Consider the following 15,751-nt stretch of genomic DNA (forward strand, 5'->3'; position numbering starts at 1 on the left):
GATGAGGGGGATCAGTGGGGACTGGGTGAGGGGGATCAGTGGGGACTGGATGAGGGGATCAGTGGGGACTGGGTGAGGGGGATCAGGGGGGACTGGGTGAGGGGTATCAGTGGGGACTGGGTGAGGGGGATCAGTGGGGACTGGATGAGGGGGATCAGGGGGGACTGGATGAGGGGGATCAGGGGGGACTGGATGAGGGGGATCAGTGGGGACTGGGTGAGGGGATCAGTGGGGACTGGATGAGGGGGATCAGGGGGGACTGGGTGAGGGGGATCAGTGGGGACTGGGTGAGGGGTATCGGGGGACTGGGTGAGGGGTATCAGGGGGGACTGGGTGAGGGGGATCAGTGGGGACTGGGTGAGGGGATCAGTGGGGACTGGATGAGGGGGATCAGGGGGGACTGGATGAGGGGGATCATGGGGGACTGGATGAGGGGGATCAGGGGGGACTGGGTGAGGGGGATCAGTGGGGACTGGATGAGGGGGATCAGTGGGGACTGGATGAGGCGGATCAGGGGGGACTGGATGAGGGGGATCAGGGGGGACTGGGTGAGGGGGATCAGTGGGGACTGGGTGAGGAGGATCAGGGGGGACTGGGTGAGGTGATCAGTGGTGACTGGGTGAGGGGGATCAGTGGGGACTGGATGAGGGGGATCAGGGGGGACTGGGTGAGGGTGATCAGTAGGGACTGGGTGAGGTGACCAGTGGGGACTGGGTGAGGGGATCAGGGGGGACTGGGTGAGGGGGATCAGGGGGGACTGGGTGAGGGGGATCAGTGGGGACTGGGTGAGGGGGATCAGTGGGGACTGGGTGAGGGGGATCAGTGGGGACTGGGTGAGGGGGATCAGTGGGGACTGGGTGAGGGGATCAGTGGGGACTGGGTGAGGGGGATCAGTGGGGACTTGATCAGGGGGATCAGTGGGGACTGGATGAGGGGGATCAGTGGGGACTGTGTGAGGGAATCAGTGGGGACTGGGTGAGGGGATCAGTGGGGACTGGGTGAGGGGATTAGGGGGGACTACGAGAGTCATAGTGAGGAAGGAGACGAGCAGTTTGTCATACCCAGCCCCATTAATCCAGGTCAAAACACACCCATTGTTAGACGGCTATGGTTACCCTCTGCACTCCATCCTGACTGTACACTCTCTGTGCTTTGGGTTCGCATCCAGTGATCAGGAGCACAGTAATACAGAAAACAGACGGATCCCTTCTGTGTGCATTGATTGTGACGCCTCTTCCTAATAGACAAACAGGAGAGTCCTGTATACATGTGACAGTGTGCTGCTGTCAGTATACTCTACATGGAGGCAAGACCTGAGAGATTTGGGAAGCACTGTATCCACTACCACTTTATTATCATCATCAGGAGAGGATTGGTTGGGTCTCCTTGAAAAGGTGTATTTTGGGGGAATTTGTAAATGTATGTATGGCAGTGGGGGGTCTGGGCATGGTAGAGAAGTCCAGAGTCGGGGTGAGTGAGTGAGCGGAAGTAATGAGGGAGGTGGAGACGTAGATTATAAAACGACTGCATGTGGGAGAGAACTTGGAAATTAGGTCAGAGATGTGGAGAGGAGCGGTGTTGTGTGTAAAGCTTTGTAGGAGAACACAAGTGTCTTGAATTTGACTCAGGAAGGTGTGGGTAACTAATGGGTGAGGTAAATTAGCCTGGCAGCAGCATTAAGAATGGGCTAGGGAGGACACAGGCTAAAACCCATTCGCAAATTTCCAGTTGGGATACAATGAGTGCGTGACTGGCGGGTTGTTCAGTGGGGAAGGGGCTTTATTTGCAGAGGTGTGGGAAGATGGAGAGAGATAAGGTAAAGATAACACCTAAGCACCCAGCTTAGGCCCGAAATATAGTGGGGGCGCGCGCGGCACTTATATTTGGCTGTGGTTAACCAGCCATTGTATGCTAGGGACGCGTGCGCGCACGGCAGTGAGCGCGGAGCCGGGCGATCGGGGGGAAGACTCCGAAAAGTATGTATTCGCGCCGCTACCGCTCAGTGTCTGCAGTGTGTGTATGTATATATGTATGTGTATGTATGTCTATATATATTCAGTGTGTGTGTGTGTGTGTGTGTGTGTGTGTGTGTGTGTGTGTGTGTGTGTGTGTGTGTGTGTGTGTGTGTGTATATTTATCAAAGTTGCACAATATTAATAAATAATTTATTCAAACAGAATGTCTTTTTTTTAATTTTTAATATATACACACACACTGTATATATACACATACACACACACAGCTTCCCCAGTGACACACACACACAGTGACACACACAGTACCCTTCCAAGCCTGTCGCTCACAGCAGCACGGACCGTACACCCAAAAAGTGTGCGTCACGTGCACGAGCGTTCGCACAGGCGCGCGCGCACGCCCACTATATTACGGGCCATAGGGTATCAGGAGGACATTTGAATCTTTTATTGCCCGTGAGAAGTCAGGCGCAGAGTTAGACGTTAAGTGAAAGGTTCTGTTTTTGGCAGGTTGCGTTTGAGATAGGGATGGGATGCGTATGCAGCGCTGCTTGTTACTGTGCAATAAAGCGTATCACAGAATAACATAAATCTGTTCTTCTCCGCCATTAACACGGCTTCTGAAAACTTCACGTTAAACCTGTAATGAGATAAAGGTCTGGGTGGGGGAAAGGAAATGTTGACGCCGTTCCACTTAAAACAACTTAAGAGTTTCAAGAGAGCGACCGTTTAAAACGTTCCCGGTATTGTTCAATGATAAGAGCCGAGTACATTGCGTGTGATTCCAACGTGTCAGACATGGCCCCAGCTCCCCTTAATCAGCCTTACAGGGAAGATAGGCCGGAGCGGCACTCCGCACTGTACAGTAATTACTGAGCTGTCTGCCAGGAGGCGGCTGCTTTGTGCAAAGTGTAGCTTGTTTGGTTGTGTCTGCCATACACCGGAGTTCGGGATTCACCTGGGGAGTGGAACAGCAGCTCTTCGCTGGTGACCTATGAACCCACAGGTATGCCAGCTTCTTTCTCTCTGCTTTCTGGGTGTGTCGGATTTGCTACGTCCTCTTTCTTTTTCTTTCACACTCTTTCCCTTTGTGTTCCTCCTCCCTGTCTCTCTCATTGTAGCTGGTGTTATCTCTCGTCACCTGTTAGCCAGGTTACTCATGTCCCCTCCTTATCTCACGCTTTTTTCACTTCTAGATTTCTCTTGTTCCTCTTTGCTTCTTCGTTCCTGTTTCTCTCTTTCCCTCTCTCTTCACTTCTCTCGCACGTCTCTCTGACTTTCTCTCACCTCTCACCTCTCTCGCTCTCTCACCTCACTTTCTCAGCTCTCTCTCACCTGTCTCTCACACCTCTCTCTCCTCGCTCTCTCTCACCCCTCTGCTCTCTCTCCCCCCCCCACCCCCTCACTCTCTTCCCCCCTGCCCCCTCTCTCTCCCCCCCCCCCGGCCCCTCTCCCTCTCTCCCCCCCGCCCCCTCTCTCTCACACACCTCTCTCTCTCTTCCTCCCCTCTCTCTCACACATCTCTCTCTCTCTTCCCCCTCTCTCTCTCTTCCCCCCCTCTCTCTCTCTCTCTGCCCCCCCTCTCTCTCTCTGCCCCCTCTCTCTCTCTCTGCCCCCCCTCTCTCTCTCTGCCCCCCCTCTCTCTCTCCCCCCTCTCTCTTCCCTCCCCCCTCTCTCTCTTCCCCCCTCTCTCTCTCTCTCTCTCTCTCTCTCTCTCACACACACCTCTCTCTTTCTCTGCCCTTCCCACACAGATGAAAGAAAAGGAAAAAAAAAACTATTGACTGACAGGCCTCCCACCGCAGCTCCTGCTCAAGCATGCACAATGCATACCTCACCACACACACACACACTGCAACACAGCACAGAGAGAGCCTACACGCACCGCCGCGCACAGGGTGAGTCCAGCAGCCAGGCTGATTATCTCATATCTTCAGGCTTCCTTTTTGCGTTCTGCTTGTAACCTGCATGGGCGAGGAGCAGTCATTTCCTGCGCTTTTATAGGGTCTTCTGACACTCTTACCGATGGGGGAGAGCCAGGGAAGGATTGTGTGGGACAGGAGGGAGAAGTTAGAGTCTCATAGTCCAGGTGAGAGTTAACTCCTTGTCTGCCAGAGCAGCCTGCACAGTGTTCCTGTGCGTGAGGGCAGGAGAGCATCATCTCTGAAAGGAAAGTGTATGTTGATATATATTAGTGCAGAGTATCACTGCACGCTTGCAAATGGCAAAATATTAAAAGTAGAAATTGGAGATATTTTTGGGACTGCCCAAGAATGAGTTCTGATCTTCGCCTGCTAATGGCATCGAACCGCCCCAAGCGCCTACAGTGTGGGGAAGGACCTCATTGTATGTAATATCTGGGGGGTGACATGGGGAAGAGAACGGGGGGAGGGCAGCAGGGGGAGGGAGAGGGCAGTGGGCAGTGTGGTGATCTGCAGATTTTTAGCACTGTCAAGTTCCCTCTTAGGTGCTGACGCACTAAATGGCGATTCCACTTCGATCAGCGTAAAACTTCCATGACCTGAACGGGAATTGCAATTGTCCGCTTATTGAACCAGTCCCATAAAAGAAGCTGGAGGGGGTTGGGAGTGTACGGAGATACTCAGCATAAATATACAATACAGCATGTTCAGTTCCAGGGCATTGCTTTCCAGACACAGAGCTCTTTGCATCCTTTCCGCGTTAATTGGACATAAGGATAATTCTTAGGGACAAAACACGCAAATGAATATAAGGTCCAGCATAGTGGTAATGTGCCAGTCTTTGAAGTGGGTGAACCCAGCTTAAATCCCCGGATCGGTTCCTTATGACCTGGGTGTTGTATAACATAACAGGTATGTCTTGTTTAGAAGCATCCCGCCAAAGCATGGAATGGTTACAGAGAGATGGCTTCTTCTGAAACTTATAGGGGACCTTTACATACTGTGTCGGGGGGGCTTTCTCTAAGACACCCCACAACTTCCTGGTGTCTTTCTCCTGCACCTTTGTCAGTAAGCTCAGATTGGGGAGGTTTATCAGATCCTGGGTAGTTTGGATAGAGTTACACTCACGTGATGTGGAGGAGGTCCCCTCTTTCAATTATGAGTGGCGGGGAGGTTGCCTTCCAAACATCTCATAATCTCTCTGTGGTATAGTGTTTTCCCCCCCTTCCTTCCCCCCCCTCCCTTTCTTCCTTCCCCCCCCCCCTCCCTTCCTTCCCCCCCCCCTCCCTTCCTTCCCCCCCATTGACATTTACGGAGGAATTCTGTACCTGCTGAAGCAGTCGTACAGGTTATTTGCACCCGAAAAGCCCATTTCAATTCTCTGGTCCAGCACGGCTAATTCTGAAGATATGCAATAAACCATTAATGTATGGAAAAGGAATCCCTGCTACGGACAATTTACAATCTAAGTGATATGAAGGGAGAACTTACAAAGCCTGTAGGATCAGTGTTATAGTAAGTGTGTATTCGGGGGGAAGTTCTTTGGAGTTAGTTACTGAAATGCTTTGTGAAAGATGTGAGTTTTGAGATGGAACTTGAAAGTGGATAGAGAAGACCCTCGGTGGATATTGAGGGAGAGTGTATTCCAGGGGTGAGAGGTTTTTCGATGGGAGAAATTAGGGCTGAGATGCAAGGAGATAAGAGGAGTGTATAGTCTTGAAAGAGAGAAGGAGAATTTTGTAAGGAATACAGGATTTCATGGGTATGGGAGAGTGATTTCAGCAGGAGAGAAGCAGAGACAGATTTAGATGAGTGAAGGGATTCCATCAGCCGTTTAGTATAGAATGTAGGGAAGGAAAGGTGAGAAGCAGGAAGGCCAAGAAGTAAAAGGTTGCAAAAGTCAAGACGGGAGAGAATGAGGGCATACATTAGAGTTTTAGCAGTAGAACAACAGAGGGAAGGGTGTATCTTATCTCTGTTACAGAGGGAAAATCAGCAGGTTTTAGTGACAGCATAAATGGGAGAGGAGAATGTGAGGGAGGAGACAATTTTGACACTTAGCCAGTGTGCATGTGTTACTGGGTAGCACCCACAGGGACGGCCACTACCTACACCTGGTTTTCACTAACAACTTTTCTCTCTCTGATTGCTCCCCCTTTCCTCTCTCTGATCATCACCTCATCTCATTTTCTCTCTTTCGCTTCTCCCCGTCTCCATCTCCCATCTACCCCTCGTTTCTGCAGAGACCTGCGCTCTATTAACCTACCAGCTTTTGATTCCACTTTACGTTCCTCCCTCTCCTCTCTCAGTTCTGCTCCAGACCCTGACAACCTGGTCAGGAACTACAACTCTGCCTTATCATCCTCCTCTTGATCTACATGCCCTACTTTCTCTCTGCCGTCCTCGTCCTTCTAACCCCAGACCCTGGCTAAATTCCCACACGCGCATGCTGTGTTCCTGCACTCATTCCTCTGAAAGCCTCTGGAGGAAATCTCACACTCTCGCAGACTTCCTTCACTACAAATTTATACTGTCCAGTTTCAACTCTGCCCTCTCTCAGGCTAAACAAACCTACCTTTCTTCACTAATCAACACGCACAAGTCTAACCCATGCCAATTCTTCTCTGTCTTTGACTCTCTACTCAGACCACCCTCAGCTGCCTCTTCTTCTTCCTCCATCTCGTCTCAGGACTTTGCTGATTATTTTAAGGAAAAGGTGGAATCCATATGTCAAAACATCCCCTCTGTTTCTTCCACCCATCCTACACCTCTTCCTAACTCTCCTCCTGCCTTCCTTGACTCTTTTTCCACTGTCACAGAGGATGATGTTTCACTGTTGATCTCCTCTTCTCCCTCTACCACTTGCCCTCTTGACCCCATTCCCTCCCATCTCCTAAAACCTCTTGCTCCTACTATAATCCCTATGCTCACACTCATTTTTAACTCCTCCCTCTGCTCTGGAACCTTTCCATCCTCCTTCAAACATGCAACAGTCATACTATTACTCAAAAACAGCAAGCTTGACCCTACCCGTCTTTCTAACTATCGACCTGGCTCCCTCCTGCCTTTTGCCTCTAAACTCCTTGAACGTCTTGTATTCTCTCGCTTGCTCCATTTTCTCAACACTTATTCTCTCCTAGACCCTCTACAATCTGGCTTCCGTACTGCTCACTTGACTGAAACAGCCCTCACTAAAGTAACTAATGACCTCCATGCTGCCAAAGACAGAGGTCATTACACTCTGCTCATATTACTCGACCTCTCTGCAGCATTTTATACCGTGGACCACACCCTCTTCTCCTCATACTTCATCCCAAACATGGCCCTACTTCCTCCGTCCACATTACTGTTGGAAGTACTATCATTCACCCAGTAGCCCAAGCACACTGCCAAGGGGTCACACTCGACTCCTCTCTCACATTTTCCTCTCGCATTCAAAACGTATCTAAAACCTGTCACTTTTTCCTCCGCAATATTACAAAGATACGCCCTTTCCTCTGTTGCTCGACTGCTAAAACTCTGACTCAGGCCCTCATTCTCTCCCGTCTCGATTACTGTAACTTCCTGCTGTCCGGCCTTCCTGCCTCTCACCTGTCTCCCCTACAATCTATCCTAAACGCTGCTGCCAGAACCACTCTACTCTTTCCTAAATCTGTCTCAGCGTCTCCCTTGCTGAAATCCCTCTCCTGGCTTCCTAGCAAATCACACATCTCGTACTCAATTCTCCTCCTCACTTTTAAAGCTTTACACTCTTCTGCCCTTCCTTACATCTCCGCCCTAATTTCTCGCTATGCACCATCCCAACTCTTGCGTTCTGCTCAAGGATGTCTTCTCTCTACCCCCTGTTTATCTAAAACCCTCTCCTGCATTAAACCTTTCTCACTGGCAGCCCCCCACCTCATGCCCTTCCCCTCATTTCCCGACTAGCACCCTCTCTATCCACCTTTAATACCCACCTTAAGACACATGATACATAAAGCTTGGCCCCCAGCAAACACACTTACCAGAATACGCTCCTACTGTCTCTGTACGTTCTTCCTACCTACCAATTAGATTGTAAGCTCTTCGGAGCAGGGACTCCTCTTCCTTAATGTTACTTTTATGTCTGAAGCACTTATTCCCATGATCTGTTATTTGTATTATTTGTTATTTATGATTGTCACGTATATTACTGCAGTGAAGCGCATTAATGGCGCTATATAAATAAAGACATACATACTGGGTGTTTGATAGTGCTAGTGACAGTAATAGGGAAAAATATGGGGAGCTACATCTTCGACATGTTAAGTTTGAGTTGACAAGGGGTCATTCAGGATGATATTCAGGGACATTATTCTAGAGACCAGGTGTATGACCTGGGATTTGAATGTAAATGTGTGTGTCATCAGTGTAGAGGGTATATTTGAATGCAAAAGATGTAATAAGGTGGCCTCTGAAGAGCCTGTAGAGAGAAAAAGAGAAGAAACTCCAGGACAGAGCCCTAGTGTACTCAAATAGAGAGACCGACAGAGGAAGTGGAGGTGTTGGCACAAGAAAGATGGACAATACGATGACAGAGATAAGAGGAAGTCCAGGGTAGAGCTCTGTTGTTACCAAGAGTATGGAGCATGCATAGGAGAAGTGGTCCACCTTATCAAAAGCTGCCGAGTAATATATGAAGCGAGTTAGTTATTTTGGTGAGGGCTGTTTCAGTGGAGTGAGCAGTGCGGAAGCCAGATTGTAGAAGGTCTAGGAATTGAGAAAAAGGAGCAAGCGAGAGAATACAAGGCGTTCAATAGTTTGGAAGGTAAAAGTTCTCACCAGGGCGATAGTAAGGCTACGGCCCTGGTGTCGGCGCTACACACGCGCGCCTGCCAGTGCATGCAGCTCTGTTCCCCGGTCTGTTCAGAGCTGCAGGGCGAAAGACAGGGGGGCGCAGCCATGACGTCACTTGGCAGGTTCGCCCTATTTGGCTGAACTGCCGTGGGGCTCCGTTGCAAGTCCTGAACACAGTTTTTCTATCTTCAGAAAGATCAGGGTAGGTAGCGGGCCCGGCCCCAATGAGGGACGGTTCTTGTCCATGCAGCGCCCGCCACAGCACGCGCTGCAGCAGGCTGCGGGGACCTAGCCTAAGAGAGACAGGTAGGCTCCATAGTGTAATTTATGTGAAGAGGTATAATTATTGCATGTTGGAAGGAGGTGGGAAAGTACCAGAGCAGAGGGAGGAGTGGGAAAGTGGGTAAGTGTAGAGATTACAGTGGAATTAACAGGGTTATATGGGAGATGGGGTCAAGTGAGCAAGTGATAGAGGGAGAGGAGAGCAACAGAGACGCTTCCTCCTCTGTCATTGCTATATAAGAAACAATATCTTTATTATTATTAACCCCATAAATGCTGCCTGATATAAGAGTTACTGAGCTGAATGTGATGCTGCAGCATACTGTAATGGAACATTTCATGCGAGGGGTCGGTCACTGGGTGCAGGGCCCATGTGAAAGGCGTAAAAACGCTATAATAATAACTTTTTCATATAGTGCTTCACAGACACAGTCCCTGCCCAGATAAGGCTTTCAGGCACAGGGAGATAGTGACTTGCCCAAGGTCACAAGGAGCCAACACCGGGAATTGTACCAGGTTCCCCTGATTCACACTCGGTGTCATTGCTTATGGAGTCAGTTTCTTTATTCACTGAACTGCTCCTTCTCCCTAATAGTTTACTAAAGTGTATAACTTCCCAGATAGGTTAACACCTTTTTCATAAGAGCTTAGTTAATCCTGGTTTTACAAAACACATGTTAATAGAATATCCAATGAAAATACCTTTGCACTCATAATCAAAGAAATATTACGGGTGCTTCGCTCAAAAGGAAGAATCCCCAGTGTCCAAATGTAAGAAAAAGCAGCACTCCATGAACTTGAGAAAGCGGTATCCACTTTATTACATCTCCAATGTTTCAGTTCAACACAGTGAACCTTTCTCAAGGTGTCCATTGGATAGGTTTCCATTGGATAGGTGTCCATTGGATAGGTGTCCATTGGATAGGTTTCCATTTGATAGGTGTCCATTGGACAGGTGTCCATTAGATAGGTGTCCATTGGATAGGGTTCCATTGGATAGGGTTCCATTGGATAGGTGTCCATTGTATAGTTTTCCATTGGATAGGTGTCCATTGGATATGTTTCCATTGGATAGGTTTTCTTGAGAAAGGTTCACTATGTTGAACCAAAGCGTTGGAGATGTAATAAACCTGATACTTCATGAAGTTCCTTGAGTGTTGTTAATAGAATATCCTACATTATATATATATATTACATCTTTATGCCATGTGAAATCCCAGGAAGACATACATATATTTATTTTACAGTTGGATGTGATTTTCAATGTTTCCACTGTTTTTATACTCCTAAAACCCTAAAACAGTTCTTTACAAATAATATTCTTAGATATTCTGGTAGCTTTAAGGACGAGATCATAATGATATATATAGTGTGTGTGTGTGTGTGTGTGTGTGTGTGTGTGTGTGTGTGTGTGTGTGTGTGTGTGTGTGTGTGTGTGTGTGTGTGTGTGTGTGTGTGTTATGAAAGGAAGTATTTATGGAAATATATATTGACTTTGTCCCAATTAAAAAATAACATCTTTTAATTATTATTTGGACTGAGCTCTTTGTAGTAAGTGGGAAAATAACATGAAAACACAGATTTAATTATAATCTAGAGCAGGGCTGGCCAACTCCAGTCCTCAAGGGCCACCAACAGGCCAGGTTTTCAGGAAATCCCTGCTTCAGTACAGGTGGCTCAGTCAAAGACTGATAATGAGGACTTTAGTTCCTCTGTATGTGGAATACATACATATGTGAAATACTTTACAGTTGGGACATGGGCAAAGTAAAGGAGTTGCTCACCAATTTGATTGTAAGCTTTTGGAAACAGGTATTTAATGTCCCTATCTTATTCTGCTATGTACTGTGCAGCATATGCTGTTAGTGCAGTACTAAAATACATAGCAATCGTAAGCCATCTGTCATCCTAAATGTTGTCATCCCACACATGACAAGCTTGTAACATCTCGGAGAGCGGTTTTCATTTTCTGGAGCGTCACATGATATTCGCAGCACTGGGAACATGTTCAATAACAGGTCATTGATAGTTTGTTAAACTGAATCACCAAACCTTCCACTGCTCATATCCACAGCTGACTGTAAGCTCTTCAGGCTAGCAATGCATTCTGCTTGCAATGTGCCCTGGCAATGCTGCATACCTTGGCACAGATATATACAGTTATGTTGACCTTGCAGTTTCATGCTTCAACTAAATGAGACGGAGACGTTGTCACAATGACGCACAAGCACATAGTTAAACAAATTCACAGTTGTAAAAGATTTATTTTTTACTTTTGAATCCAGGGGTCTCAAACTCAGTCCTCAAGGGCCACAAACAGGAAAGCTGTTATGGATATCCCTGCTTACTGTGATAGGTCATACTGTCTGCACATGTCTCCTACACGTACTGTGACAGGTTACACCTCTGCACATGTCTGCTACACGTACTGTGACAGGTTACACCTCTGCACATGTCTGCTACACGTACTGTGACAGGTTACACCTCTGCACATGTCTGCTACACGTACTGTGACAGGTTACACCTCTGCACATGTCTGCTACATGTACATTCTCCTCTTTACAGCCCTCACACTCTCCTCCCCACACACACACTCTCCTCCCCACACACACAGCCCTCACACTCTCCTCCCTACACACACACTCTCCTCCCCACACACAGCCCTCACACTCTCCTCCCCACACACAGCCCTCACACTCTCCTCCCCACACACAGCCCTCACACTCTCCTCCCTACACACACACTCTCCTCCCCACACACAGCCCTCACACTCTCCTCCCCACACACAGCCCTCACACTCTCCTCCCCACACACAGCCCTCACACTCTCCTCCCCACACACACACAGCCCTCACACTCTCCTCCCCACACACACACAGCCCTCACACTCTCCTCCCCACACACAGCCCTCACACTCTCCTCCCCACACACAGCCCTCACACTCTCCTCCCTACACACACACTCTCCTCCCCACACACAGCCCTCACACTCTCCTACCCACACACAGCCCTCACACTCTCCTCCCTACACACACACACTCTCCTCCCCACACACAGCCCTCACACTCTCCTCCCCACACACAGCCCTCACACTCTCCTCCCTACACACACACACTCTCCTCCCCACACACAGCCCTCACACTCTCCTCCCCACACACAGCCCTCACACTCTCCTCCACACACACACACACACACACACAGCCCTCACACTCTCCTCCACACACACAGCCCTCACACTCTCCTCCCCACACACACAGCCCTCACACTCTCCTCCCCACACACACAGCCCTCACACTCAGCAATTCTACTCTCCTCCCCACACAAAGTCCTCTTTGATTGAGCCACCTGTGCTGAAGCAGGGATATCCCTAAAATCTGACCTGTTGGTGGCCCCTGAAGACTGGAGTTGGCCGCCCCTGTATTAGTTGTAACCTCCGGTCTCTGCCCCGGTGCTACTCTCACCTTTGCCCTCACTGCTCAGTCCCTCCTGATGCTATACCTTCTCCACTCTCCTACATTTCCCTGTCACACTTCTCACTCTTTGTGCCCCCCACTTCCCCCCATTACAATAATGCAGCACAATGTTATCAGCCGGTCCTACGCTGAACTGAAACTGCTCCATCAGAGCGCCCACCTGCCCCTAAGCTGCATGTAGTACTGCGATGAACAAAAGGAGCCAAAACATGGACAGAAAAGGGACAGTGATACAGGTCCCATGCAGCATGCAATGGGCCAGACTTTATATTACATTTCTGGCATCAGTAGAGGTTCTGTATCCTGGTGCCCAAGCACAAATTAGATTGCAAGTTCTCCAGGACAGTGATACATTGTGCCTGTATTACTCTGCTACTTACATTGATGTTTACACAGTCAGCGCAATAAACAATAAATTCTCAATGTGAACTATATGTTATAATGATTCCTGCTTTGCACCAACACTTAAATGCCTGATCAAAGCCCTATAATATAATAATATAATACATGTGAGTGTCTCTGAGTCCCACGCTCCCTGCAGTCAGATGCTCCTCTGCGTGCAGCTACGCTGAATCCCTGATCCCCTGAGTTACTGAGCAGTGCAGAGATCTGTGACTAACCGTCCTGCAGGGTTTAAGGTAAAGCTGCAGCGTGTCAGTGAATAAACCCGGAGGGGGGGTGGGGGGGTGGGGCATTGTAAAAATGCAGCCAGCCATGCTTTAAACTACAACTGTCCTGGAATGGAAGGGGTTGTGACGCTGGCTCTGGAAATTTCGTTCCACAGTCGCGTTGTGCGTCTTTGCTACATTGCTCAGCAGTGAAGGGGTTAATTATCAAATGATTTCTCCCTGTTGTACACAAGTCTTCTATTGCACATGTTATGCTTCCAGGTACCATCCTCCAATTGCACACACATCTCATCCTCCTGTTCCACACGCATGTCATCCTCCTGTTATACATGCATATCACCCGCCTGTTGCTCACGCATGTTATCCTCCTGTTATAGATGTATATCACCCGCCTGTTGCTCACGCATGTTATCCTCCTGTTATAGATGTATATCACCCGCCTGTTGCTCACGCATGTTATCCTCCTGTTGCACACACGTCATCTTCCTCTTGCACACACATGCCATCCTTCCATTGCACACGCATTCCATCCTTCTATTGCATACGCATGTCACCCTCCTGTTGCACACGCATACCACCCTCACATTGCACAAGCATGTTACCTTCCCATTGCATACACATGTCACCCTCCTGTTGCAAATGCATGTCATCCTCCATGGCACAAGCAGGTCATCCTCCATGGCACAAGCAGGTCATCCTCCATGGCACAAGCAGGTCATCCTCCTGTTACACACCTATGTCATGCTCCTGTTGCAAACGCATGTCATCCTGTTGCACATTCATGTCATCCCGCTGTTGCACACACGTTATCCTCCTTTTGCACACGCATGTCATCCTCCTTTGCACACACATGTCGTCCTCCTCCTGTGCGCGCCTAGTATCACCCTGTAGCATACACTTGGAATACACCTAGAAATGGCAGCCTGAGACGTTATTTCAGTCTTGTGAGGCAGGGAAGAGGTTAACTCCCCATGTCCCTGGGCCACCCTGTCTGCTGCTTGTCCTATCTTGTTGCCTCTGTGTGTTTTTGGCCTCTCACGGATACTGTACCTTTCAAAAGAGTAACAAGAGAGCAGTGACTGCCAGGCCCCCTTACTAGGAGTGAGTGTCACTCACTGGCAGCCACACTCCGTTTTAAAATGAACCTCATTGAATCTTTGACCCTTATTGAATTTCCCGTGAAGCCGCCTTCCCCGTGCTGGGGAAGATTATAACCCTACTTATTTGAGTGGAGGTGAGGTGAAGTCTTTCCCAGCAAGAGGCGGTCAGCTCCAGATGACATTGATTAAGGTCCCAGGAAGGGAGAGGCCCTTTCCGTCAGTTCAGATTTTCAGGATATTCCTGCTTCAGCCCAGGTGGCTCAAGCAGGCTCTTCGACTCAGCCACCTGTGCTGAAGCAGGGACATCCTTAAAACCTGACCTGTTTGGGGGCGTCTTTAGAACTGAAGTTGAGCACTCCTGAATTAACCCTTTCACTCTCTCTCTCTCTTGACGGTTGTACATCACACGTGGCGTGTGCAGAGATACCACACATGGGGGTAGAAAGAGTACAACGGATAGCATGTTGCCCCAGGCCTAAATAGCAGGTTACACGATATGTTTTTGGGCCCGGCATTTAAATTAAATGCCGAGGGATCACGTGGAGGCCTCTGCAACTTCTCTTACCTTGTCGGCAGCGACACGTCGCCATGGCAATGTGACGTCACATGACCCCGCAGCGTCATTTGACGCCAGAGACCTTGGTAAGGAGGGAGGCACGGGCAGGGGGGGAGTGCAGGCAGAGGGGCGCATGGGGGACAGTTTGCGCTCCCCTGGCTTAGAAGACCAGTGCGCACTCCGCCATTTTCCTCCAGTGGGGCCAATTTTATGAGCAACATGTCTGCTTGCTATTTTATTGCAGTGAGTGGGAAGGTGATGGGATAAACTCTGTACGCTCCTCGCCGGAGCTGCTTTCCCGCCCCGTACTCCGGGCTGGCTGAGCTCACTTTCCCAGGCCCCTCCATAGCACAGGAGAGGTTTCACTGGTTGCCGTAGCAACAGGTTAGGCTCCCCATCTTGCAGCGTATTGTCTGCAGCTCAGCGCTCTGCCCCGAAGTTCCTTTGTTCATCTTTATTTTGTGCGTGAATGGCAAGTTATTTTCGTGGGGGGTTGGTGCGTTGAGGGTGAGGACTGGAAGGGGGGGGGGTGCAGGGATAGAATAAATATTTCAAAAACCTTTCTGTGCCATACATTAACCCAGGGGTTCTCAACTCCAGTCCTCAAGACCCTCCCAACAGGTCAGGTTTTAAGGCTATCCCTGCTTCAGCACAAATGGCTCAATCTGTGGCTCAGTAGAAGAGCCTGCTTCAGCACAGGTGGCTCAATCAATGGCTCAGTCTTTGGCTGAGCCACTGATTGAGCCACCTGTGCTGAAGCAGGGATATCCTCAAAACCTGACCTGTTGGGGGAGGGGGGGGCTTTGAGGACTGGATTTGAGAACCCCTGGGTTAAACACTTCTCTGACAGTGAAGGATAATTGCAGGATTCTTAACCCCTGCAGTGCCAGAGCGGGCCAGCATCGCATTATTTTGCACAGAAGAGGTTAATCGGTTTAGCATTAGGAAATGCACGTTGGTAAATAAAAAATAGTGTTACTCGTTTGTACTGTTAGACTTCAAC

At 49.2% G+C, this 15,751-nt stretch overlaps 1 protein-coding gene across 7 annotated transcripts in view; it reads left to right on the forward strand.

Moving 5' to 3' along the window:
- Positions 1 to 15,751, forward strand: part of STON2 (stonin 2) — an 85,492-nt gene that overhangs the window by 40,454 nt on the left and 29,287 nt on the right. Inside the window, exon 1 of one of the 7 annotated variants that reach the window (XM_075614620.1) lies at positions 2,912 to 2,979. The exons of 2 other annotated variants lie outside the window; for them this stretch is intronic. Coding sequence is in view for 4 of the 5 variants with exons in the window: in XM_075614615.1 (XP_075470730.1) it covers positions 6,342 to 7,125 (784 nt within the window). In the remaining variant the exon portion in view is untranslated. Of the gene's footprint in view, positions 1 to 2,911; positions 2,980 to 3,701; positions 3,872 to 3,931; positions 4,063 to 4,448; positions 4,808 to 5,266; positions 7,126 to 15,751 lie in introns of those variants that run through there. 4 more of the 7 variants (XM_075614617.1, XM_075614618.1, XM_075614619.1 and 1 more) reach the window with 4 other exon arrangements.

The sequence above is a fragment of the Ascaphus truei genome, chromosome 9 (assembly GCF_040206685.1).
Source record: "Ascaphus truei isolate aAscTru1 chromosome 9, aAscTru1.hap1, whole genome shotgun sequence".
NCBI classification, from domain to species: Eukaryota; Metazoa; Chordata; class Amphibia; order Anura; family Ascaphidae; genus Ascaphus; species Ascaphus truei.